At 39.2% G+C, this 26709-nt stretch overlaps 3 protein-coding genes and 1 non-coding gene across 4 annotated transcripts; 1 reads left to right on the top strand and 3 right to left on the bottom strand.

Moving 5' to 3' along the window:
* The first annotated feature begins 1322 nt into the window (after window positions 1–1322).
* Window positions 1323–11185, top strand: LOC146709714 (ninjurin-1-like). The gene is made up of 3 exons (XM_085456791.1): window positions 1323–1644; window positions 6072–6309; window positions 8426–11185. The coding sequence occupies exons 1-3, from the start codon at window positions 1588–1590 to the stop codon at window positions 8566–8568; spliced, it is 438 nt and encodes a 145-aa protein (XP_085312917.1). The 5' UTR covers window positions 1323–1587; the 3' UTR covers window positions 8569–11185.
* Window positions 11186–11877: 692 nt separating this feature from the next.
* LOC146709713 (U6atac minor spliceosomal RNA) lies at window positions 11878–12005 on the bottom strand. The gene has a single exon (XR_014920682.1). It is a non-coding gene; the product is annotated as a U6atac minor spliceosomal RNA (small nuclear RNA).
* Window positions 12006–12868: 863 nt separating this feature from the next.
* On the bottom strand, window positions 12869–15324 carry card19 (caspase recruitment domain family, member 19). The gene is made up of 6 exons (XM_085456790.1): window positions 15241–15324; window positions 14719–14858; window positions 13645–13801; window positions 13452–13514; window positions 13129–13194; window positions 12869–12993 (listed from the first exon to the last, which is right to left on the bottom strand). Exons 1-6 carry the CDS (start codon window positions 15245–15247, stop codon window positions 12884–12886), a joined length of 543 nt encoding a protein of 180 aa, XP_085312916.1. The 5' UTR covers window positions 15248–15324; the 3' UTR covers window positions 12869–12883.
* A 773-nt stretch (window positions 15325–16097) lies between these two features.
* Window positions 16098–26391, bottom strand: LOC146709711 (protein bicaudal D homolog 2-like). Its single transcript, XM_085456787.1, has 8 exons — window positions 26135–26391; window positions 21880–22092; window positions 21153–21305; window positions 20374–20838; window positions 18720–19721; window positions 18432–18583; window positions 17702–17933; window positions 16098–17348 (listed from the first exon to the last, which is right to left on the bottom strand). The coding sequence occupies exons 1-8, from the start codon at window positions 26372–26374 to the stop codon at window positions 17346–17348; spliced, it is 2460 nt and encodes an 819-aa protein (XP_085312913.1). The 5' UTR covers window positions 26375–26391; the 3' UTR covers window positions 16098–17345.
* Window positions 26392–26709: the final 318 nt, after the last annotated feature.

The following is a 26709-nucleotide window of genomic DNA, read 5'->3' as shown; positions in this document are numbered from 1 at the left end:
GTAAAGAGGTAAAAAATAAATAAATAAATAACTAAAAAGGTAAAATTGACATACATCTCTTAAATCCTAAAGCTAGGAGTCTCAAACTGAAGAAAACAATTTGATTTTAAGCAACAGAATCAAAATATTTGCAATATTATCACTTACCCTCCCTTTTGGCCATAAAATGTGGAAACTGCCATTCCCCTCATTTAGAGCCCAACAATCTAGCACACAGTATAGTATCAAGGTTTCTTTCTTTCTTTCTTTCTTTCTTTCTTTCTTTCTTTCTTTCTAAGACTATACTGTGAAAGTATTTTTACATTCTCCACACCTGTCAACAGGAAAGTTGAGTTTAACATTTTCTTTTTTTATATAGTGTCGACTTTGTGAGACAAAGATCACCAGGGTAACGCAGGGAGCAATGGGAATCAGTTGGTGGGTGGTTACAGGCGCTCTAAAGGCCCATAAAAACAATTATTAAACAGTCCTGTCATCCTCACTGTGCCTTATGTAGCACTCACACATCACCTAAAGTATGTTCGACATTTCAGCTGAAAGATCTGATTTGCTTTTTTGTACTTAATTTGATACTTGACTTGTAGTAGAAAGCAATCTTGTAAAACGTAATCATCATCCACTGGTGACAAATATATGATGCTATGACATCATGTAGTGGGTGGTTTAGGAACTGTTTATTCCTGGAGTTTTACATATATATATATATATATATATATATATGTATATATATATATATATATATATATATATATATATATATATATATATATATATATATATATATTTCTTTTTCTTTTTTTTTTACTTTGGTCGACTACAGGTAAAGTTATATCTAAGACAGTGTAGCACATTCAAAAACCAAAAAATAAAAATAGTTCACATGTCAAACGCTAATTTTTTAAATAAATTCTTTGTCTCTTTTCCTTATATAATCATATGAATTCAACTTGTTGTGCTCCACATATACGACTGGTCTCTCACAGGTTCTGTGCCCCACAGACTGACAGCCCAGGTATACAATGCTCTCCAACACCTCAAACTATTGTACCAGATTACGTTATTTATCCTTACATTTTATTGGCAGTTTGCACATCATTTACACTTTTTTACTTTTGTTTTGGTTCAAAAGAGAGTGAGCTCCTCTCAGTGGACAGCCTTGGATATAAATACAATGTGAGTGCAAAAAAGAGTCAGTTCATTTATTCCAATTCTGGTTTTTGTTTTAAGGGCAATACAGTGTCACCACACTAGATGGCAGTAAAGTCATTCTTCAACCGTCTGTCAGCGAATAAGTGTGACAATTATCCAAATAAAATTCCATTTATGTGTATTTGTTACTATAAGTGTGTCGTACTAACCCCATATATATAGTATAGTGATACCCAGCCCTCCTCGCAGTTCTGCTATCAGTCCCCCGCTTTTCTGAGGACAGCCGCCCTCATGTTTTAGGGGCGGTAGTCTGAAGCTATTCGTCCTTCTTCCTCACATATTCATTGTACAAGCCTGTAAGGACCGACTACAGCCGCGGCTTCCCAGAGACCCACGGCGGAGCTACATGAACATCCTCTTCGACAAACATTGACAATAATGGCTACTGAAAACTTCGAACTGACCGGCGATGCGGACAAAAACGGCGAGGCAGAGGTAAGGACTGCCAACAAATTCTTGTTTAGCAATATTAAGCCCCCACTAACATCCTGCTCAGGCTCAGCCAAGCGCACATTCCCACAGAAATAATTCCCAGTTTGTGGCAGTGTGGGATATTCCCGGTTTACACGGGGTTTTTTTTCCCCCATTTCTCTCATCTGTTCACTCCTCCTCATAATGTCGCTTGATGTAGACCAGAGTGACTGAACTTGTGTCATTCAAAGTATTAGACATGTAGTGAGCTAACTGTAGCCAGTTAGCTGGGGTTTGCTTTAATTTGCCTCAAATTCCAAGGCTAATTTGAACATTTTCTGACATTTTCCACTTGGTTTTGTGGTGTGAGAGAGAGCTCATCTGCTGTTGTCCAAAGGCTCAGTTTACTTCAGATGATACATGAGGACGGAGTTTAAGCATTGTTCTGTGGAGGATCAGGTGGATCAGGTGGACCAGCTCACCCAAAATCAGTGATAACATGTAACTAAGTGGTTTGTTCAAATAGTACACCTTTAACATGCCTTTGTGTCCGTAGTCTGAGATCAGTAGGAGCTTTATTTATATGAGATGTTTAGAGTTATCTATGACATTAAAGTAACAATGACATTTTGTGTTTTATCAAAACGTCCAAGGTGTCACTTGCATGAGAATACACTGCATGCTGACCTTAGCAGATGAGTGCAGTGGAAAGCTACAATAAAGTGTTGTGGGGTACACTGCTTATTCTGCGATAGTAGTCCACAGGAAAGACTCTGAAGTATGCAATGGGTAATCCAAACCCAAGGCAGAGAAACCCAGTCATTAATGATTGACAGGCTCATTTGAGTTGTATCAAAATTATTAGGTTACTTGATTAAGTGAATCTTATAATCAGTTTGTTACTACCACTATTAAATAGCTATTAGTTATGAATTTGATTAGTCATAATTTGAGTCGCATTAGTTGCATTCCCGATATGTCAGTAATAATTAAAAGTAATAATGATCAAGTCAGTGTGAGAGACATACACCAAGTTCTCACCTCAGAGTTCCTGTGCTCCTTAGACTGCGTAGTACATTCAGCTTGATTTAATATTAACCACAGACATTATATAAAACAGGAATGGCAGCCAAAGGTCACTCATTCCCATAGTAGTTTGGGTTATGGTGGCCTTTGGTTAGCTACACAATGAAAACCACATCACACATGAGCAACAGTCAAAGACTAAACGCAGTATTACAAGCTGATCATCCAGATTGCCCCATTAATGTTAGTGTTATGATTTCTAATCTTTACTAGTAATAGGCTTTCTTTTGATATGTAAAATAAAATAATACTGCTGATAGATGATGTGATCACATAAATAATGCAGCCCTGAGTCCAAAAAATTGAAACAGAGGAATTTTTTTTGCTCATTCTGTTTACCACTGTGTTGTCATAGCTCTTGTTGCAGCACAGTTGTTGGTAGATGTTGATAGAAAACCAAAAGCCAATTCAGAAGTACCTCAAAAAATTCTATCTGAAGATGGTTAAAGCTGTGGTTGTAAAAACACTTCCTGTCCTATAGAAACAGCTCTCTCTCTCTTGACCTCTGTAAAGACTTCCCTGCTGAGTTTGTGAGGTCAGTCCCTCGAGTTGGGTCAGAATGAGTTAAAAAGGTTGCTCATTGGCTAATGAGTTGTTAATCAGAAGTCATCACTCACCAGCCAGCGAGCATATATTGGATTTTTACATCACTATATATCAGTATTGATCTTAAAAATTGTAAATTGGTGTGGCCTTACTCTCTGACAATGTTTGAATCGAGGAAATCAGTTGTTGCACTAGAAAGCAAAGTATGTTCCCATTGCCCTTTTTACCCAACAGTTTGTTGTTTGACTCTTTTTGTTTTTTTGAGTAATGTGGGGTCAGGACATAATTCCTTTACTATTGATTGATTGATTGAATCTTTATTTTGAACATGTTGAAAAAGTATAAAAAAAAAAAATAGAATTAAAAGAGACAAATGAACAAAGCAAACAAAAGGAAAACGAGCAACCACAACTCCAAATAACGTCCATGTTCAAAAAGGAGCAGGAAGAAGCATAAGCTTATTTAATCCCACCCCTTTTCCACTATCTAGTATCAATAGACTACAGAAATACCTCCTTGTAATTACATTATATGTTATGTGTAATTTTTTTTTTTTTTTAATATATACACATATATGTTTCTATCTATCCATACCTACGTATATACACACATACGCACATATACACATTTTCAATAACCCCATTAACACCTGAAGGATACACAACCTACAATTTTATATATATTTAATATATATATATATATATATATATATATATATATATATATATATATATACATATACATATATATATATACACACATACATACACACACATACACATATATATATATATATATATACATACACATATACATACATATATATATATATATATACTATAAACCCACGCTGCTGGAATGTGTTTGAAATTAGCAAGAATGCTGCTAGTGCAGTTTCATCTGAAGATCAGGGCCATTCAACTGTTTGTCAGATAGTACTGCAAGTGTCAAACAGAAACTAAAATATGCAGATGCTTTGATGATATTAATAACAATAATGGATTGCATTTATATAGCGCTTTTCGAGACCCTCAAAGCGCTTTACAATTCCACTATTCATTCACACACTGGTGGAGGTAAGCTACAGTTGTAGCCACAGCTGCCTTGGGGCAGACTGACAGAAGTGAAGCTGCCAAATCACACCATCTGGCCAACACCAGTAGGTGAAGTGTCTTGCCCAAGGACACAACGACCAAGACAGACAGAGCAAGGGATCAAACCGGTAACCTTCCGGTTACAAGATGAGCTTCCCGACCCCCTGAACCACGGTCGGCCGTAACCGTGGTTTCATCCATTAATGATATTTAATGGATGGAATCCCCAAAAGTTCTTTGCAGTTTTATATTTACGATAGGTGTTCTAACCGTTTTGGAAATAGGACTGTAATTAGTTGCCAGCCTACTTGTATCCCTTGAAGGAAGATGATTATCACATGTGGTGAACTATCTAGAAAACTTCAGCTAAAAATAGCAAAGACTAAACAAAGAAAAAGTAGCTCAGAGAGAGAGAGCACCAGTTAGGAGTTTAAGTATATAGTGAGTGAAAGCTGGTGACTCTCAATTCTACCTCATAAGTATCTTTTTCTCCCTCTGTGGCCTGGCAGGCTTTCATGGCTGCAGTCAGAGTCAGACCTCAGCCTATAATGTTGCCAACCGGTGCACACGGTTGGTGTTGTTGGGCAATTAAACTTCCACCCAGCTGAAACTTTGAGCAATTTGTATGAGAATCTCATTAGGAGAAACTGGGGTTTCACCAGTGACCATAGTTTCCTGTGACGAAAAGTTTTAATTTTTTTTTTTTTGTTAGTTCCAGTTAACTTGGAATAGAAACTGAAGATAACTACTACTTTTTTTTTCTCTTTTAGTGCTTTCTGTTTAGTATTGAATAAATAATCTTGAGTATCTCGCAGTAATCAAACATGTAACCCTGATAGTGGGATAAGTGTGGTGATTTTACCCTGTATGATGTCAAATGTATGCTCTAACAAATACTTATTCATGAGATGTTAATAAGCGTCTTCACTCACTTTCCCCTGTGTTTGGATAGAGGTCATTTTGGGGTTTTTGTGACCTGGTCACTTGGGAAAAAAAAGAAATAAGAGGATGTGTGTTATTTATGACATTTGGCCCAAATCCAACTCCTTCTCCTTCTACTTGATGAGAGTTGCTGTTCAGTTTAAAAAAATACTTTCACTTCCATTAATATCGTCCACATCGCTTCTCAGGTTCAGCATGTGACATGTTGAAACAACACTCAGACATGGACAATGCACCATATTGCTAAAGACATTCAGTGAGATTTGAGAAGTCATGTGTTGACTAAAGCAGGCGATAAACAAACTCTGGGCTGTTTGTCTTACGTGAAGCTTAGTCAAAAAATATCCTGTTTCTGCTGCATTATTTTTGTCATTTATAGTTCGGAGCCGACGAAAGCTGAATACAAAAGAAAGTCATTCTTAATCATGACATGTTGTTCTAGGGAAACCAAAACTGTAAAGTCAGCCAGTTACATTTTGAAATAAATTCCATTATGATGGCAGCAGCAGAGGACTTCTCCCTCTTCTGTATATTAAAGTAACCTTGTAAATACCCCAGTTTATGCAACAGAACAAGATCGCTGTGCTTTTTAGTTAAATTGTGCAAAACAAGTACTACATTCAAGTGTGTTTATTGTGATTTAATTTAATAATTACTAAACCGGTAACTTACCTGAATGTATTAATGTTTTGAGCTTTATCGAGAGTAGAGCTGTTAAATGTGATTGTGTGTAATATTCACTGTCTTTGTTATACTTATGTTGGGGTTTGTGTTTGTGTTCAGACCCCGCGGTGGGGCCATGAGAGGCGGCTACGGAGATCCCTGAATATGAACCACTATGCCAATAAGAAGAGTGCAGCAGAAAGCATGTTGGATGTAGCTCTGCTCATGGCTAATGCCTCCCAGCTGAAGGCAGTGATGCAGCAAGGACCAAGCTTCACCTTTTACGTGCCCCTCATTATTCTCATTAGCATCTCTCTCACTCTGCAAATCCTAGTCGGAGTTCTGCTCATTTTCATAGGTAAGTCTGGAGGTTGTTGCCAGATTTCCATTTGCTTAACTTTGTTACAGTTTTCTTGGTATTTTTGGCTTGAAACCTTTAAAAAAATCAAAACATGAGCCTATAGAATTTTTTTTAATTCAGTGTAAACCATAATGTTATTATCTTTACTACTTTAATTTATAAAGTGATAAATAGGTATTATTCATAAATGTGTTCATAAATGCAATTTAAAAGTTGTTTTTTTCTAGTCGCTGTCTAGGGATGGGTATTGATAAGATTTTCACGATTCCGATTCCAGTTTCGATTCTGTTTAACGAGTCGATTCTTTATCGATTCTCTTATCGATTGCAAAAATGGCAAATATTCATTGTCAGCTATGTGAAGTCTAAGTTTAAAGCATGTACTATAACGTGAAGGAAGATTGTTAAGCCTTTTAACCAAAATTCTCAGCAAAATTCTCAACTTTAAAAGTAAGTAAAAGAATTTTAAAATTAATACGATATTTGACAGGAAGCCAGCGTAAATTTGCTAAAACTGGAGTGATGTGTTCATTCATTTTAACACCTGTTAAAAGACGGGCAGCAGCATTTTGGACTAACTGCAAGCGATGGAGAGATGAGTGTTGAAGACCCAAATAGAGAGAATTGCAGTAGTCTGTTGCGGACACTTGCTTCTCTAATTTAAAAGAGCTACCTGAAAACACTCCGAGATTCCTTACAGTTTGAGAAAGATGAGAAGCAAGAGGACCAAGGGTAGTTAGCTTAGTCAGTTAGCTTATCAAAAGGGACATGACTTCCAAAAACCATAACTTCAGTCTTATTTTCATTTAGTGTGAGAAAATTCTGAGTTAACCAGTCTTTAACATCATGTAGACAGTTTAGCAAAGCCTGCAGGGGGACAGAGACATCCAGATTCAAGGGAAAGTAAATTTGGATGTCATCAGCATAACAATGAAAGGAGATGTTGTATTTCCTAAAAATAGACCCCATGTATAGGGAGAACAGAATTGGACCCAAAACAGACCCCTGTGGCACACCACAACACAACGCAGAGGAAGAGGAGTATTGCCCAATAGTAACAGAAAAAGAACAACAACGTGTTCAAGTCTTGATAAAAGAATTTTATCATCAACTGTGTCAAAGGTGGCAGTCAAATCTAAAAGGACAAAAACAATAGAACAACCTGAGTCGACTGTTAAAAGATCATTAAAAACTCTTAAAAGCGCACTCTCAGTACAGTAATGTAAAAACAAAGAATTACCCGATTTTTTTTTTTTACCTGATTTTTGTTTCTAAGAAAAATGAGAGCCACATATGAGGATATTCGTTTAAAGAAGAATTTCGATAGAACAGTAGCAGTATAATGTCCTCGTAAGTGGATATCAGGCCCTTGTAGAGAAAAATTGAGTATTTTGGTCTAAATAACCCAAAATGTGATGTCCCCATATGTGGACGCCAGGTCCTAGGAGGCTAACGCAGAAAAATTCACTGGCTCAAACTGCTGAAAAACAGCTGAGCATTTAGAAAGTGAATCTAGGTCTAACACTGCCTGTGAATGCAGGGACCTTAAAGCAGAGATTTTTTCAGTGAAATGTTTCAAAAAGTTTTCACAGTGCAAAGGAAGCTACACTAGGAACAGTGGCACAGGGGTTAACCACAGAATAAAAATATTAAAAAGAAATCTGGGCTTGTGACTACTGGTAGAAATTACACTGGATAGGAAAGCAGATTTTGCAGCTTTATCAGTTTTCTGATATTTTGTTAAGCGGTCATGCAGGATGCTTTTTCCATTTTCTCTCTGCACGTCGTGTCTGAGAGCACGGGTGGTTTCATTCAGCCAAGGTTGACGTGAAGATTTGGTGCATTTAGATAGCATGTATCACTTGATTATAAACAGACCCATAAACATTGCCTTGTTATGTAGTGTCTCACTGAAGGAAAGAACTAATTATACATCTGAGGGCAGCAGCTGTCGGCTAATTCATATCTTATCTTTCAGTATTGATGTGACAGAAAACGGTATTGCCCCCATGTGAGGAAATGAGGTAGTTCCTAGTGACTGTGCACAAACAGTAATAATGACTAATGTTTCCATTCCTCTATACTCACGATTATGTTTTTCTTCTTCTGTTTAGTTAAGTGGAATCTAAATGATGAAAGAAATCACTACAGATTGGACATCTTGGAGAATGTGACCACAGCTTTCGTCTTTATCATAGTGGTTATCAACGTCTTCATTACGGCCTTCGGTGTCCAGCAGCCCAGCTCGAGCGGTTGATTGTGTTTTAAATAGTTTTCAATCCCTACTGATCAATTTAGTAAAGGCAGGACATCCAGACAGGGAGAGACAAGATATTTATTCACCAAACTGGCTGGCATGCAGGTGTATTTGCTTTTCTGTAATTCAACCTATCAGGTCTCAGGAGAACCAGTGAACTCAGAGAATCAAGTTACATTATATTGTCTCCTGTGTGTGTGTGTTTCTGAGTAAAAGGAGTTCCTCAGACCATGGCCAGTCATGTAGGGGAGACCGGGGACAGTTGTAACATTTTTGACATTTCTGTCTGTAAATTGGAGCTCGTTGAAGGTAGTGAATTCAAAATGTAATGCAAAGTATTTACATGTCTCTGCTATTAAATAGTGCAGCTATTTTCTCTGCAGCACAATTACCCATTGCATGGTATGGCTTCAAACACGAAGAGTGAAATGTTACAATTAACCCCATAGTCTGGGTTAGTTGTAACATATCCTGGGGTAAAATGTAACACAATGAAATAAGGGTACTAACAAAACATTAACATGTAATCTTTGTTTATTCAACACATGAATGCACTTAGAGCCATTTATGTAGCTGTGTGTGTGTGACAGAATGCAGAAATCTAGCTTTTGAACATATTCCAACCCCCCAAAAAAGACAAATTATGGAATTTTCTGCAACTGAATATTTCATTCATTTTGGTTGGTCTTCCTTGAGTTTGGCCTCATTGGCTCAGTGGGCATTATAACCTACAACTCTTGCACCAATTTTGAACATAACAATGAAGCTGAAAAAATGTAGTTGTTCACCAGCATTGCAATTCCATTACTTTTTATCATACCTTGGTGTGGTTTGCAGAGTGCTTCAGAAAGATGAGGAAATCTGTTTCTTGCACCCATCCTGACTTATTTCCACTATCAATACTTCCTACTGGTCCATCTCTGACACAGAGGTCTGCATAATGTATGTGTTGGAACACAAACAGTGGAGGAATTGTGTTGCCAATGGCATTAACCGCATATACTAAAGCGACCAGTGAACCTCTCTCTGCTGATGTCGTTGCCCCAACTTGTTTAATATAAGTTAAAGTAATAGTGTGGTAAGTTGCAACATCTGCATTATTGTTACAACTGACCCAGACTGTTGCTGTTACAACTGACCCAGACTCCTATAGCCATGAACTAGCTAACATTACAGCCAATGGCTAAAACATTAGCACTAAAGACCTACACAGAATATATCCACATAGACATACAAATAACATAATTTAAGTTTGATGAGTTTAACTGCAAAGCAGATAATGCTATTACAAATTGAAATAAAATAGAAAAACTTACTTTTTGGCATACAAATTACTTTTTTTCATGTTAAACTGTCTGTGTTTGACAAAATGTGCTGATTTTTCACATGTGATAGCAGAACTGAATTGGGCATGCACAGGATGAGACACATCATTTGAAACTTAGCCCTGATTGGAGAAATTGGAAGTGTTACAACTGACCCACATTACAACTATCCCCAGTCTCCCCTACATGTGTTGATCAGTTCTTATTTCATGTGGCTATTAACTAGTCTGTTACCTCAGATCTTATAATGCTCAGGTTACTGATGCAAATAAGTAATTGTCTGTATGCAGAAAACAAACATCAGGAGCAATAGTCACAATCACTGTGAAGGTTTCCCAAACAACAGCTAAAGAAGACCACCTGCTTTTATTTTGAAGTTCTTAAACAGGTTAGTATGCCACAGTTACTACCACAGAATCCAAAGAAAATTAACAATGGTGAGTGCATCATGATTCATTCTGTCTTGCTGCTGTAAGAGGTGTTATATGTGTAACAGCTTTACCATTCTAATAATGTTTACAGTGGGCCTTAACTGCTTTATTTTTTAAAGAGCTATGCAAAATCTGTCTAAAGAAAATTTCAACCTCCTAGCATACACCAGCTCATTGTTGACCCACCTATGGTTAAGAGTTTTTGGTTTGGTTAATGTCCACCACGTTTCTTGGTCGTGGCTCAAAAGTTGGGAGGTCGCCTTGCAATCGGAAGGTTGCTGGTTCGAGCCCCGGCTTGGACAGTCTCAGTCGTTGTGTCCTTGGGCACGACACTTCACCCGTTGCCTACTGGTGGTGGTCAGAGGGCCTGGTGGCGCCAGTGTCCGGCAGCCTCGCCTCTGTCAGTGCGCCCCAGTGGTGGCTGTGGCTACAATGTAGCTTGCCATCACCAGTGTGTGAATGGGTGGGTGACTGGATGTGTAAAGCGCTTTGGGGTCCTTAAGGACTAGTAAAGCGCTATACAAATACAGGCCATTTACCATTTTTATAGAATTTTCACCTGAATGGGAAACCCCAAATGAACCAAAAAGAAATGTATTACACCTCATCAACGGTGGTTGAAATAAAACCAAACCCTAACTCATGATGGATTACCGGTGACCTGGTGGATGTTAACAGGTTAAACTTTTTTCCTTGCTTTACGAATTAGTTTGTTTTTCTGTTTGTTTATTGTGAATTATATGGTTACTTTTAGACTTTTTTAAATGCATTTTTAAGGATCACTGTCTTTATCCTTTAATAATCTCCTGTTACACACTGCCTATTTTTAAACAATTTGTTATACAAAATAAAACTACATAACCATCAAGTTGAGTGTTTTTTTGTTGTTACTGGTTTATTGTGCGAAGACAAGTCAGTTTTACAAAATAGAATCCCCACATGTAAGGCACAGGACACACAAATCATGACAAACTGGCTTTATGTTAACTAATTTTCACCACAAGTCAAATTTTTATGTTTAGAGGTTGTTGATTACAAGGCACAAACACAAAAATAATTTAAACTACAATTTGCCACAATATTAGCATCTGACATCCTGAGAATTAACCTTCAAACCATGAAGAAGGTTTAAGCACCATTACTAGTATATCTTGTGTGCGTTTTTACAGAAAATACTATGAAGTTGTATTTGTTTCAACATTTGGTGCAAGTTAATTTATTGCTAGACAGTATTTAAAATAGGCAGGAGAGGCACAGTATGAACAACAAGACAAAAATATCCATACTATATGATACAATATGGATTTATAACTGTAGCAAACTAAATGTAACTACTTCAGTGAGAAGTTTGACGCCGGGTTTTCAGTGCATTCAGTGGTAAGCCAAACGAGGACATTAACAAACATTAACGTCCTGCTCGAAACAGCGGAAGCAAAGAGTATGATAGATTTCCGTTCTTCAGCTGCTCGGTGGAAAAACAGGGCGCGGTAAGTGACACAGAGTCAGCTAAACAGTAACGGGGAAGGTCAAGGAACGGTTAAAAACAATTTAAAAAAAAAACATGGTTAGAGATGCCACGAAGTAGGTGGCAATGCCTTAACCGTATGTGTGTTGCAGGCCACTAGGGCCAATTCCATCCTTGTCAAGGGGAGTGCTAACCTTCTCTCCTTTCATACAACACAACCTCCCTAAAGCAGGACGTCGTCATATATACCCGCGAGGACACAGCTTGGTTTCACTCACGGTGTCACTTCCAAACTTTAGTCTAATTGAAAAGGTCGAATATTTGTGGTTTTCTTCAAACGAGTGGTTCACTATTTATGTCTTCTCTGTTTTCAGTTACATTCGATATTTATGTTTTCAATTGGTTGCAACTCTACCCACACTGCACTGCGGTAGGAAGCCGTCCCCGCATTGGTAGATGCAGTCACGTGATTGTAACATTCGCTATAAAGACATTTAAAGCATTACTTTTATGGATTTGGCTTGCCCCATGTGGCACTGGATTGTTCACACGTTTAATATCCTTTTTGTATTGTGAGAGGCGGAATTTGGGGAAGTTCTTATGAAACAGACGTAAATTTAGTGATGTAGCTCCTCTTTTAACCACAAGATGGCAGCCAGGGGCTGTTCTTGACCTAACTGAAGAGCTTAAAACTAGTTCTTAAAAAAAAAAAAAAAAAAAAAAAATTGTTCTTAACAAATCATAGATTAAAGTCAAGAACCACCCCATTATTTAGTTTTCAAATTTCTCAGTTTGAAAAAAGTAATAAAGTTGGATGTTAGGGAAAAAAAGTTTTAAACTAGTTTTGTGGAAGCATTCCACAGCACAAATCCTCCATTTCATTTCCCTACACCAGTTTTAACCTCAACTGTATTAATCCCTCAAAACCATTTAAATGGGATACTTTCAATTGCGAAGTACCAAATGCAAACAAGCAAAATAAGCGTATATATCATTTGCACTGTGTACATGATTACCTTAAAACCCTTGAAAATATATAGTGTGTTGTGCTTTGGTAAAAGCAGCAAGAGCAGAACAACTGAAGAAGACTCCCTTTACTTTATGAGGCTTTCCTCAGTGTACCATATAAGAACTTCTTGAGCTTTTCTTTTCAGTCCAAGAGCAGCCATCCCAAGTGCCCGGCTTCCTCCAGTCACTTTAGCTTCTACACAATAAGAAAGAAATAAAAATTACCTCTGGAAAAGTGAAAATTGTTTTCACACTATTAAAATGAGCATTTATATAATCCTGACAATATAAAATGAAGTCATGTGAAAAATTTGGGAGAAAAAAAGTTTACCACTGTAGTAATAGAAGAAAGCCATTCCCACTACAAAAGTGAAACAGCCCATAAAGAAGAGGGGACCTGCAAAACAGGAAGCACATAAAAAATTAGGCATCATGTCAGTGCTAAATAATTAGATACAAGTTTTGCCTTGAATAGTTTTGTCACAGTTTTGAAAGTTATTTTTTAAACATGTGTAAAGCCCTCATAGCTTAAAAGCAGCATCACTGTTTATGTTTTATAGTTTTGTTTCTTAGTTATATACATAAATAAATTACACTGTATATTACATGGCACACATGCTGGCACTAATTCTTTACTCTCCCTCCAAATCTTACCTCTGTCATTAAAAGCATGTCTCTGTTTGATGACCTGTGGAAGTTTGAGCGGATCCAAGGAATCTGGAAGCAGGATGGAATAAAATGTAAAATATGCCTACATATATAACCACAATTACTCCCCATAACCTCCAAAAAAACTGATATGTATGAAAGTGGTATGATATGAGTATAAGCCATTTCAGAGACGAACCTCTGAGGTGAAGCCTTGTAGGCAAACTGTAGTAGACCTCCTCAACATGCAAGTGAAGCGCCCTGTAAAATTCCCTGCATGCTTCCTCTCCTTTCCCTTGTAGGTGTGTCAAGAGCTCACCCAGTCGAACACTTGTGGGTACATCCAAGTTTCGGAACTGGACAACAGTTAACAACAGATATTATTTGTTAATCTTACACTGAAATCATTCACTATGGTGTTTTAACCTCAAGATTTTCAGAACCGTGAATGCTTTCCAGGTGTCTGTATAGGAATATTTTCACTTGAAGCGATGGGACATAAATAAATACATTTATTACTGGAATTTAAACTAGTTTATGTAAGCGTGCCTGCTGAAATACAATGTTAAAGGCACCTGACGATGCTTGAGCATTTTAATTTTATGCAGCTTCACGCTTTTCTTTCTTTACTCCTGCTATCCTGTTGACTATGGTTCCATTTTCAGAATGAGGTTCTGAAAATCTGCAATCACTACAATTATAACAACTCTCCAAACCCCCTTTCTTTCTTCTTTTTCTTCTTTTTAAACCACAGACCTGACAACTTTTTTATAACTGAGCATGAACAAAAAACATCCGTTATTGTGATGTATTTCCAATCAGCGCACACTTTAATGATCTTTGAACACAGCAGCTTTAACCAGACATTAACACCTCCACGTATATATCACAGTAAGGAAAGATGAAACTGTGATACAGGTATGCAGATGTTTCTATAGTGGTTTTGGTCTGGGTTTCTAGATTGCTACACCCCTAGCAACCACTGCATAAACCATAGCAGCTACCATAAACAGCTATAGCGAAACCAAATGCTGCATGCAAGTGATCAAACTAGTAATAACAGCATAGTTTATACAGCTTGTGAGCTCATGGCCATTCTGTTGCTGTTTGACTGGTTTTATTATGCACTTGCAACTACACTAATAAACACCGCAGTGTATTTCTAGAGCAGTACAACTTCGATTTTTTTAACATTGTTTTACTTGAATGTTATTCCGTTGCACCACTGTCAGTATGCGACAGAGACAGTAAAAGGCTGCTGAGGAGGACTCACTTTGGTTGCCTCCTTGTCAGTGAGGATCTGCGGGTAGATTCTGTTGAGCTGCAGGATGAGTTTATCCACGACTTCTGTGTCCAGTCTCGGGTCATGTTTGAGGAAGGTGCTGTCCTCTGTGAGCTGCTCACAAAAACTGTCTGTCGGTGTAAACGGAGGCGTTAAACCCATTCGTTATATGGGCAGTTGTTTGTCAACAGGCTAGCATTTTTCTTTGGAAGGGTACGTAAGTAGGCAGTGGTTTACTCATAGAAAAGAAACGTTAAAGCCAGTTATTTTTTCTCTCTCGAAACTTTAGCAAGAGTGGAGTATGAGGCGTGGCGAAGTTAAGAAACTTCAAAGTCCCGAACATGACTTGGAATGAGACGTTACATTATCTTTGGCAAAGCGCAAACTTCAGCTTGCCACTGCTGTCGTAATATTGGTCACTCCAAGCTAATCGGGTCATATTATAGCAAAACTGAGGGCTAGATAATGTAGAATAAGCGTTATTTGTTATTTTAGGTAAAGAAATACACAAACCTCCCATTGCAGAGTCCCCCTGTGCCCTCTGTTGGACACGCCCGCTGACGTCATGCCGCCGGCAGGGATGGGCTTACGTCAACGTCTCCCATTAAGGAAAAAGAACCTTTTTCAGCGCAAAGACTTTATACAATGCAGCTTTTGCTGTAACTAATTAGAACTGTAACAACTTTATTTGGATCTATTTGTATCATAATTGATGTATATTTTTTATGTCTATACACATAAGTGCAAAATGAGAGCTCTATGTAAAACCACCTAGTTTCACTTAATGTTAATAGCGTAAATAATGTTGCTAATGTTAGATGTGATATAGTCCATCACTGACCAATGAGTCATTCAAGCATAAAATGGGTATCCGAACTCAAGGGAGGAAGCAGCATTGTGTTTACACTAACATGTCAAATAACCAATTTTAAATAGTATTTTCAGGTACTTTGCTACTAGCTGGAAAAACACGTTTTTTTTTTCCATTTCTTTTAATAAATATAAGAAAAATGCAGAAGATAACATAGTTTGACAACCACAAAATACCATTTTGCACCAACATGTGATTCCCACAGAGCTATTAGCTTATTAAATCTGAGGAAGCTGGGCAAAGTGAGGAAAAACTATTTACAGCAGATGAACAGTATCTTGAAGTCATGTCCTTAGGAATTTGGGAAAAATCCAGCAGAGACCTGACACAGGACCTGAGAGCTACACCTGGCCCTTCAGTTTATTCTTCTGCTGTTCACTGAAGCCTCAATTGCATGAGAGCTCATTTTGCCTTATATACTTATATTTACATGTATGTTTGCAGATGTTTCCTTGAAAAATATAAAGACATGAGTTAAAAAGATAAAAATAAAAAACCATCAGAATTGTAAAAGTTAGATTTATTTCTTCACCAGACATACTGTAGCAGGAAGCAGTGACAGGATCTTACAATTAGGATTTTTGCTTGTGTTTTTTTTTTTCCATTTCAGTACTTTTTTTAAGCCTCAACCTGCCAGCTAAATGCACACTCCCTTATGAAATAAAAAGGATTTCAAATCCTGTAGTCTGAATGAACTGAGACAAATAAATACAATTACAGTTATAGTAAAAACTGCAATCAATTAGGACCAATAATGTGAGCAACAAGATGTAAAATATTATTATATAGCACAAACACTTAGGGTTCTCTTTTGTTGTCATGTCTGAATGTGGCACTTGTATAAAGAAAAAACACACAATGGCACTGCAGACTTATTTGAAAAGCTTTACAAAAAAAATTGTATTAAAACAGTAACTTTAAAAATTCTTTATCATGAATAGAGTTTATGAATACTATACATCTGACCTTAACTTATAAATCCTTAAATAAGATTTGCATTTTTATTCTTTTTCCAGACATAACGAGCATACTTTTAATTTGTAACCGCTCTGCTTTATCTGTTAGGAACATAGTGATACACAATGTAGTTAAGATCCCGTATTTGAAGCTTCATATTTCCAGGATCATAGAGTTATGACAATACAGCACGACAGAAGACACGGTTGTCAAGAATTCTGGCTGTCAGTATGTGTCAAATACTAAATCTAAGGCCAACAGACATCAAAATCAGAGACTTACTTCTGGCTTTAAAAGCAATCTGTGACTTTGTTGCTATGAAATAAATAAGGTTAAAGGTATGTTGGAAGACAAGCATGCACACAGAGTACAAACATTACACAATACTTGAAACAGTTAGCATCATTTTAGAAAGTGGAATAAGCTTGGAGCAAATACGTGAAACAGAAAAGTGCTAAGTCAGTCAGGCGTTAAGTAACCAACCAAACACCCATTGTGACTATTCCACCGGTTGAGTAATCATAGTGGTTCATATTTTGGAAGACTGATGGACTGCACCGGGTAGCTGGTGTGTTATTTTCTGCAGTTTTCATAGAATTTGATGCCATTTTAAATAGCTGTTCTGGCACTCTAAAACAAGGCTCTTGGCTAATACTGTTTGATATATTCTCGTCTTAGTAGTGACACGATATGGCGTGTGATTGAGAGTGGAGAAACCAGGAGAGCAGACAACTGGCCACCGACGTGCATAACCTGACGGAGCTCGTTAAGGACACTTGGCTTCATGAGTTTACTGCAAAGACAAAAGAGAAAAAAATGAAATTAATTTCAGTTTCTCCTGCATTAAGTGAGATGCACAACAAAGGTGTTGGGTGTGCTTTGCATGCAGGGTTCAGACATGAATCACCAATAGACTTTTAGGCTACTACAGGGGACAAGTTCTTCCTCTTTCCACATTACACCTGCTTATACTTCGTCAAAACAAACAAATAACTCAATGCTGAATATCGAGACCTACCAGTAAAAGAAAGAGTTATTCTGACCCAAATTATTATTTTTTTTACATTTTGAAAACATCTAGAAGAGCTGGCCTTCACTGAAATTTTGTGCCTTAGAGGTCGTTCTGCATTACAGCTCGTGACTTACACTGCGGCTGGAAGAGGCTCCCTTGCCCTTCGTTTTGGCCTTGCCTCCCACTGTTGTGGCGCTGTTGCGGCGTGCTTGTTCGTGGTCAAACTCCAAATCCTCTAGGCGCTGAGTTAATGCGAGTTTTTGCTGAATGGCCATACGTAACAAAGAGTTCAGCGTCTTCTTTTCATCCTCAGCAGCAGCCAGCTGCCTCTGCATGTCATCCAGCTGTGTAACATACTCATCACACCTGAGAGGAGAGGAGAGGAGAGGAGAGGAGAAGAGAAGAGAAGAGAAGAGAAGAGAAGAGAAGAGAAGAGAAGAGAAGAGAAGAGAAGAGAAGAGAAGAGAAGAGAAGAGAAGAGAAGAGAAGAGAAGAGGGGGTAAACTTTACTGCCAGCAGGTGGAGCAATTTGCCTCAAACTACTGCGGCTGTCATGATTCCCCAGACTGCATTTTCCAGATGGGAGTATGATTACCACGCTAACTGACTGCACAAGTATTACATCAGACTGCTCCCACAATGCTTTGCATCTTTCTCAGAGAAATACACAGAAACGCAAAATATTTTCTCTCGAGTGAAAAAGCAGAAATATTACAAATCTATATCAATGTTCTTTTTAATGTCTCCTGTAACCGAGAAGGATTCGTTTGGTCTGAGCCACCTGATTTATTTATTTATTTTTAAATTATATTTGCCCAATTTATGTACATAATGGCTGATTTACATTGAAAGTATGTGTCGTACCTTGTAGCAAACATGGCCCGGAGAGATGAGAACGTAGCTGCGTCCTCTTTCAAAGCCTTGAGCTCATTACGGAGCTTCATCATAGTCTCGGTCACCATGGTCTTCTCACTGTCATACTTACTCTTGAGGTTGGCCAGAGCAACCTCAGCTGTCTGAAGGGAACAACATAAAAAGATTAATGTAAAGTTCTGCAGTTTTTAAATTCTGTGGTTTTTGCATCGCTATTCTATTCTATGTGTGCATTAATAAACATCGTTCCCCTGACACATACACAAACCATCCTCCCACCTGTTTGTTGGCCTTGAGAACAGCTCTGAGAGTGGCAATCTGCTCCCTTTTGGTACTAAGCAGGGATTTCAGTTTGAGAATCTCCTCCATGCACGCTTCTTTGTCTTTGTCAGCCACTGCGCTCAGCTCCAGGTTGGCAAGTCTCTGACGTGACAGCTCTGTGGTGCGGTCCACCGCTTGCTGCAGGTGGCGGATCTGGTCCCTGATAATAGCAACAAGGTTATAGATGTTCATGGGTTCCGGCCGGTGCTCGTGTGCTGGAGCTGCAGTAACTGCTGCGCTGCCGGAGTCTGACTTTCCAGATTCAGTCTCACCGATTAACCCGTTAGTGAGAAGTACTGACTGGTGATCCTTTGCTTCTTGCCCCTTTCTTACGATGGCCTTACCTTCCTTGTAATAGTCAAGCATGACGCGGTTAGGGGTTTCATTGTTGCACATGCACACGTGGTTGTAGAGATTGGCCAGCTCTTCACTGAAGGCTACGAGCTCATCCTGCGCCACATTAAGGCTGCCAAGCGACTCTCCTGCAGCTTCGCTGGCCAGACGGAGCTCCCTCTCCAGACGTGACATCGCTGCTTTATCTGCTTGGCTAATTTTCTCCAAGGACGACAGCTTTGACCTCAAGTCCTGGACGTCGCTCTCCAGCCGCGCTCGCTCATCTTCATATTGGGTTCGACACTCCTCGTATTGCGCCCTTAGTGTTTTCAGCTCTTGCCTCAGTTCTCCAGCTTCAGACACTGCAACGGTGTATTTACACTGCAGAATCTCAGGCCCGTTAATGTCCAGTTCATAGTAGTCTCCGTCGTCATGGCTGTCCCTGTCTTTCTCACTGTCGAGGGCAGACTGCCGCTCCTTACTGGCCTGAAGTTTCCTCATTGCACTTAGATTTTCAGTCAACCTGTTGACCGTTTCCTTTTGCTCGGACACAGTCCCATAGGCCTGTTCCAGCTGCTTCTGGCTCTCCTGCAGAGAGTTGATCAGGGCAACTTTTTCCCTCTCAACCTACAGAAATACAGACAAAGAGTTCATTAGTCAGCTAGGCAACTTTATAGAAAAAAAAAGAGAAAGAACAAAACAGGAACGGCCTTTTTGGCCAGGTGACAGAGTGCAATTAAAGTTTCTTAACAACCTTTCAGGAACTTTTGAGTGACTCAGTTAAAGGTGTACCCAATAATACCTATCTCAGTGTGACCTGCCAATCCTGATGATTACTAGTAATTTAGTATCACTACATTACAGATTTAGTTCAGCTACTTAGTTAGTTCTCTAATTTTCTAGTACATTTGTATAAACCCCACACAGTTTGTGGTGTTCTGTGGTATACAAACTGAGTTACTGCACACATGGGTGACATTTGTCCATGCTGGTTTAGCCCAGTTTCCCTTTTTACGCTCTAGATCCACAGAATACACAGCGACAGATAAAGTTAGGGATGCATTAGACTGACAGCATTTCCTGTTTTCTCAAAACTCCTGTGATAAGATCTTAAATTCTTTTGGCCACGATAATCATCTAGCGAAAATAGCATGGCAGCCTTTCTATGACATCTACAGTAGAACTTGAGCTTTTTACTGAATGTGAAATCATGGCATCAGGTATGCTGCAGTCAGATAATGATGGCTCTTGATCCAAGTGCATCTGATGGATCTCATACCTGCACCAGCTGTTGTTTCAGTTTCTGTATCTCTGATATGTTGAGCTCACTCAGCAGGTCGTCCACCAAGCTAGGGACTGGTTTGAAGCCCTCTCCTCTCTTGTTCACTGCAGTTCTATTGTCTTCATCACTTTCACTCAATTTAACCAAGCCGTTCTCAAAGCCTCTTATTAGATCATCATTGTCCGGTTCATTGATGGCCGAAGGATCCTCGTGGAGTTTGGGGTTATCGATGGAAATATTAAAAGAGCTACTGTACACAGAGCCGCCGATGGTCATATAGTGGGAAAGCTCTTTGCGCAGCGAGGCCTTCTGCTCACGCTCTGTCTTGATGGTCTCTAAAGCTTCCGTCAGCTGCCGCTCGGCAATTTCTCTCAGGCGCATTGCTTCCTCCAGCTGGCTGTGCAGACACTGGCTGTCTTCCTCCAGGCGGCGGATCTCATGCTTTAGACCTTCAAATTCCACCTGTAGAGACAGCCAAAAATATAAATAACACAGCTAATACTTTTACACCAGTAGGCAGCATTTGTTATAATTTGTGAAACAGGCATGAGTGCATCGTGGTTGGCCAAAATATTATACACAGACCCATTTTTTGAATGTAAAATTTGGTGCGTGCTCATATTTTTAAATTGTAAGGAAATGACATAATGACTGTGTAGTGATATTAGAACCAAAATGATAATATGGTTAGTCTGACTCATAAAAACATGAACAACACAGCTATTTCTGAATGATTTCCACCCACTACAAAACTTGAGTTTTATGGCCAGTCTCACCTGGTTCTGTTTCAACACAGACACTTGTTTCTGAAGTGAGATGTTCTCCTCCTCCAACTCACTGTAGTCCTGCAGCAGTCGAGCCTCCCGAACCTTGTACTCTCTGATGTCGTCTCGCAGCTGACTGCGCTGCAGCTCTGCCAGCTCTGAATTCTGCACACAAGAACGGGGACAACGGGAGAATAACTGGATGACCTTTCATTTAAACCTATGTTCACCATTAGCAAATGCAGTGTAAACCACAAACTACACGCTTGCAATAGTTCAGCAAATAAGTTAAAATAAGGGCAAGAGTGCTTCACATGCCACAAGTCTTTGGCAGCCATGTGCAATGACGGAAGGAGGACATGGTCCACTTACCAATTCATTCTACAGAGAGCCGCGGTGGAGGACATCCTTTGTGTCACTCACTGCGGACCATTACATCATCTTTCCTGCTGGGCTCAGTGCAAACTGGCCCTCCCGCATGATAAGAAGCAGCTCTCTCACAACCAACACTGGCAACTTTTCGTAGTCTACAAGTCAACTTCAGTTAGCATTACAAGCTTTCATTGATTTCCCAATCGTGCTGCAAATAGCAGATCTCCGATGATGACACATAAAAGACGCCGATTCAAACTTTGGCCGACCATATACTATGATAAGAAAATGCTCAACAGGAGTTAAAGTGAGCATTTGAGTGTAAATTGTGAGAAGAAATTCATATTGCAGCACTCTCAATACCTACCTCTCTCATTTCCAGGGCAATGGATGACAGGCGGTCATTTTCAGCTTGTGCACTGGCGAGGGAAGCTTTGGACTGTCGGAGCTCATTCTGTAACTCCAGGACCTTCTGCTGGTAGAGAGCCTCCTTACTGGCAGACTCCAGTATCAAAGACTCTTCCCTGCTCTCCCCATCTGCTGCCACCTTTCTGTGGGTTGAGTAAGCATGTCCAAAGGCCTAAAGACAGACAGAAAAAACAATAGAACAAACATGTTTGATTAAGGATTTGTTACAAACCTGCTTTAAGACACATGCACACAACCACGAGCATGGCTAACATAACTAGTTAGAGACTTCAGTTAAATAAAGATCTACCATTTCAGAAAATATCACAAATGTGTGTGTATGGGGTACTGGACAGCTCTTTCTAATAACAATGACCTAAGTAAAATTCTCCATCTCAAGAGAGGAAATGAAACCACAGATAAGGAAATATACACGAGTATCAGTTCTTAGTCATCACTCTAAATAAAATTGTAATTAAATTGGCGATGCATTTTTACATGCTACATTCACTGCGTTTATTTCTTTGGTTTTTATGAAGAGTTTTGCTGCAAACACAGATTACATTTGAAACTTATTCATACAACAATTTTGGCCAAACTGATTTTTTAATGATAAAATGTTTCCTAACATGAATTTATTTCTCTATTTAATGACGATGATGTCAGCGCCTTTATGGATGTAGACATTCATTAGCACAAAAAACATCAAACATGATACTGAAACTAGCAGAGACAACAATTATACTGTAACAGAACAGTACAATCTGCATAATAATCACAAAGATAGACTAAAAAAAAGTGGATGTGACAATAATTAAAGCACATAGGCCATAAACAAAAAACTAACTGCCTTCAAGTGTATTTGTAAATGCTTGAAGCCCAGTAATACATGAAACCATGACTAATAAAAATAGAGCACTGCAGCATATCTGTCATAAATAAATGATAGAATATTATTTTAAAATATAGAATCTTAAAAAAAGTATCCAGTATAAAATAAAATACTCTGGCTTCATACATGACTCCCACTTGGTAAAACAGTTCAGTCCCTTGAGGATTACAGAAGAACTCAAATGTACATTTCAAAATGTGTCAGAAATTTTAATTTTATTGACATTTTGACAGGTCAGTGTTTTTCTGCAATTAAAAAAAAACACTGTTCAAATAATCATCAAACACAAATCTGTATAGATATTGCTTTGATATTATAAAATAAATATTTATCTACTTTAAAACAGATTGGATAAATGGCTAGCAATATTCCCAAAGCTGCAGCATGTGTTTTACTTTCAATGTTTAACCACTGAGGTTAATTATGGAGTTCCACAGGGTTCAGTGCTAGGACCAATTCTGTTTACATTATACATGCTTCCCTTAGGCAGTATCATTAGAAGACATAGCATACATTTTCACTGCTATGCAGATGACACCCAGCTCTATCTGTCCATGAAGCCAGATAACACACACCAATTAGTTAAACTGCAGGAATGTCTTAAAGACATAAAGACCTGGATGGCCGCTAACTTTCTGCTTCTTAATTCAGATAAAACTGAGGTTATTGTACTCGGCCCTGAAAATCTTAGAAATATGATATCTAATCAGATTCTTACTCTGGATGGCATTACCTTGGCCTCCAGTAACGCGGTGAGGAACCTTGGAGTCATTTTTGACCAGGACATGTCCTTCAACGCACATATTAAACAAATATGTAAGACTGCTTTCTTCCATTTGCGCAACATCTCTAAAATTAGAAATATCCTGTCTCAGAGTGACGCTGAAAAACTAGTTCATGCATTTATTACTTCCAGGCTGGACTACTGTAATTCATTATTATCAGGATGTCCAAAAAACTCACTGAAAAGCCTTCAGCTAATCCAAAATGCTGCAGCAAGAGTCCTGACAGGGACTAGAAAGAGAGAGCATATTTCTCCTGTTTTGGCTTCCCTTCATTGGCTTCCTGTTAAATCCAGAATTGAATTCAAAATCCTGCTCCTCACATACAAGGTCTTAAATAATCAGGCCCCATCTTATCTTAATGACCTTGTAGTACCATATCACCCTATTAGAGCGCTCCGCTCTCGCTCTGCAGGCCTACTTGTTGTTCCTAGAGTATTTAAAAGTAGAATGGGAGGGAGAGCCTTCAGTTTTCAGGCCCCTCTTCTGTGGAACCAGCTTCCAGTTTGGATTCGGGAGACAGACACTATCTCTACTTTTAAGATTAGGCTTAAAACTTTCCTTTTTTCTAAAGCATATAGTTAGGGCTGGACCAGGTGACCCTGAATCCTCCCTTTGTTATGCTGCAATAGATGTAGGCTGCCGGGGGATTCCCATGATGCATTGAGTTTTTCCTTTCCAGTCACCTTTCTCACTCACTATGTATTAATAGACCTCTCTGCATTGAATCATATCTGTTATTAACCTCTGTCTCTCTTCCACAGCATGTCTTTATCCTGTCTTCCTTCTCTCACCCCAACCGGTCGCAGCAGATGGCCGCCCCTCCCTGAGCCTGGTTCTGCCGGAGGTTTCTTCCTGTTAAAAGGGAGTTTTTCCTTCCCACTGTCGCCAAAGTGCTTGCTCATAGGGGGTCATATGATTGTTGGGTTTTTCTCTGTATCTATGAAGCGCCTTGAGGCGACTTTTGTTGTGATTTGGCGCTATATAAATAAAATTGAATTGAATTGAATTGAATTAACCAGCTACTAGGAACAGTCTTTTTGCAAAATGTCAGTTGAATGGTTTTACTAAGCAGGTGAACTAATTTTCAGAATAGCAGTAAATTGATGAATAATTTGATGCCATATCTGCACAGTTACGAACTAAACAGCTAAACACACATTAAGTCAACAGTTACTAAGTGGGGATGTGAGAGCAAATGGACCTCACTGTAGAGCTAGATGTCTTTTTCTGGCCAATTCTCAGTCAGACAAACAGATCTGTGTAACTAGGATCATAGTCATGGTCAGTCATGATGATGTGAATCAATAGGAGGCTGATAGAGGACGAGGATGGATGATTCCTTTACCTTACATCACTCTCAGCGATGTACTGTAGTAAGGAGAAACTGTCACAATCATGAGATACTAAGTAAATGACCACAACAATTAGTCACTTCGTGATGCAACTATAATCTATAAACCAGAAAATTACTGGTAGTGGCAAAAATCTCACATCCTCCTTTTTAATTTACATTTCATGATATTAGACTAGATTTCCAGTATAAAGGTATTAATAAGACTGCGACCCATTTAAGCCCAGCCTACACACAATGACCTATCGCCATTTCATGTGAACACAACCACTGAAGGACACTAATAATAGAAATTGGACATTTAGACATACAGCTGACAGACAGCAATGTGGAAATGCTTTAGGATGCACTTCCTCTACTGACTGATAGACTGGATGTGACAACAGTCTTAAGACTGAACTGAAGGGAAGTTCCCGACCACCCCCAACACACACACTTCTTTATTCTCTAATGAAATACAGACAGATTTTCCCACATGTTAGGATCTCAGTGGCTGGCGGTGCATCTCATGAGTTGCTGTGAAAAAGTGTTGCCAAGTTATCTTTGTTCAGCTTAATGTTTACTAGATTGATAGATGCCTTCACCTGTCATATTTAGCTGTAGAGGTTATTCCTCTACTGTGAGACTGAAGGGCCTTGGGGTTGGCTGACACTGTGGGTTAATAATGTCTCAACAGACAAGCTATTAGGAGATGAAAAGAAACACAGATATTCAGGGCTGTTAACTTTTTTTTTATGATTTCACCACTGGAAAAACTTATTTTTAAACAGGTTAACAGCAAATTGGCCAAACAGGCTTAAATGTGACATAAGCCACTGCAGCTACAGTCTGATTTCAAGGCCTCAGCCTTTGGAGCAAGTAAAGGCAAGTAATCAAAACTAATGACAGTTTTCATCCTTTAAGGCGAGGCAACATTAGGTAACACTGCAATATTTCTGCTTGGAGGTGGTTATGCATATTTCAAACTTCATATAATATTTGAGGAGGCAGGAGGGATATAAATAGACATGGCTGGGGCTCAGGGGAAGCAAACCCCACTACCGACTGCTTCTAGTTTGATCCCCGATGTCACTCTAAATTCCCACCGTGCTGCTATTATAACATGCACTAAGTTGCTCTCCTCGCCTTCACATACTGACTGATGCCAGGACTTATATCTGGCTGCGTGGCGGTGACCTCGGGTTACCTCCTTCAGCTGATCCAGTTCCTGTCGGACCGTCTCGTAGTCCGTCTCCAACTCATCAAATCGCTGCTTGAGCTGCTGTTTCTCCTCCAGCACCGCCAGCCCATACTCAGCCGCCTGGATCTTCTCCTGGGTCGTTTCGCGAAGCTCCCGGGTCAGACGCTCCACTTCGACTTGGAGCCACTGCGGCCCGGCTTCTGTCACCAGTACCGCCTCAGGATATTCCTGCTCCTCCATAGACATCTTGGCGAGCCGCCGACTCCCAACCGTAACGGGACCCAGCCCTAACTAGCGGGAGCAGCGGAGCAAACCACCAAGACCGCAAATCACTGCCTTCTTTGTTTGGGGCGCATTGTTGGGCTTAAACTGTGTTTAGCTTCCCGGCCTTTCACTCACTGCGGACCTCGACGGAGCTCAAACTGGACAACAGTTTGCTCATTCTCGATATTTTTCTGCCTCTTCTTGAAGCTGACAGAGGAAACTTCAGTTGAGCTCATCGATTAGAAAAAAACGCTCCCCCTACACGGCATTCAAATCAGCGTGACTACGAAGGGAAATGTAGTTTTCAGTGAGGCGCG

The sequence above is a fragment of the Copadichromis virginalis genome, linkage group LG5 (genome assembly GCF_057382275.1).
Source record: "Copadichromis virginalis isolate Kocher_CV1m ecotype Utaka linkage group LG5, C_Virginalis_male_GT1.1, whole genome shotgun sequence".
Taxonomy (NCBI): domain Eukaryota; kingdom Metazoa; phylum Chordata; class Actinopteri; order Cichliformes; family Cichlidae; genus Copadichromis; species Copadichromis virginalis.
The sequence above is the reverse complement of the archived record's forward strand: the minus strand, read 5'-3'. Positions and strand labels throughout refer to the sequence as shown.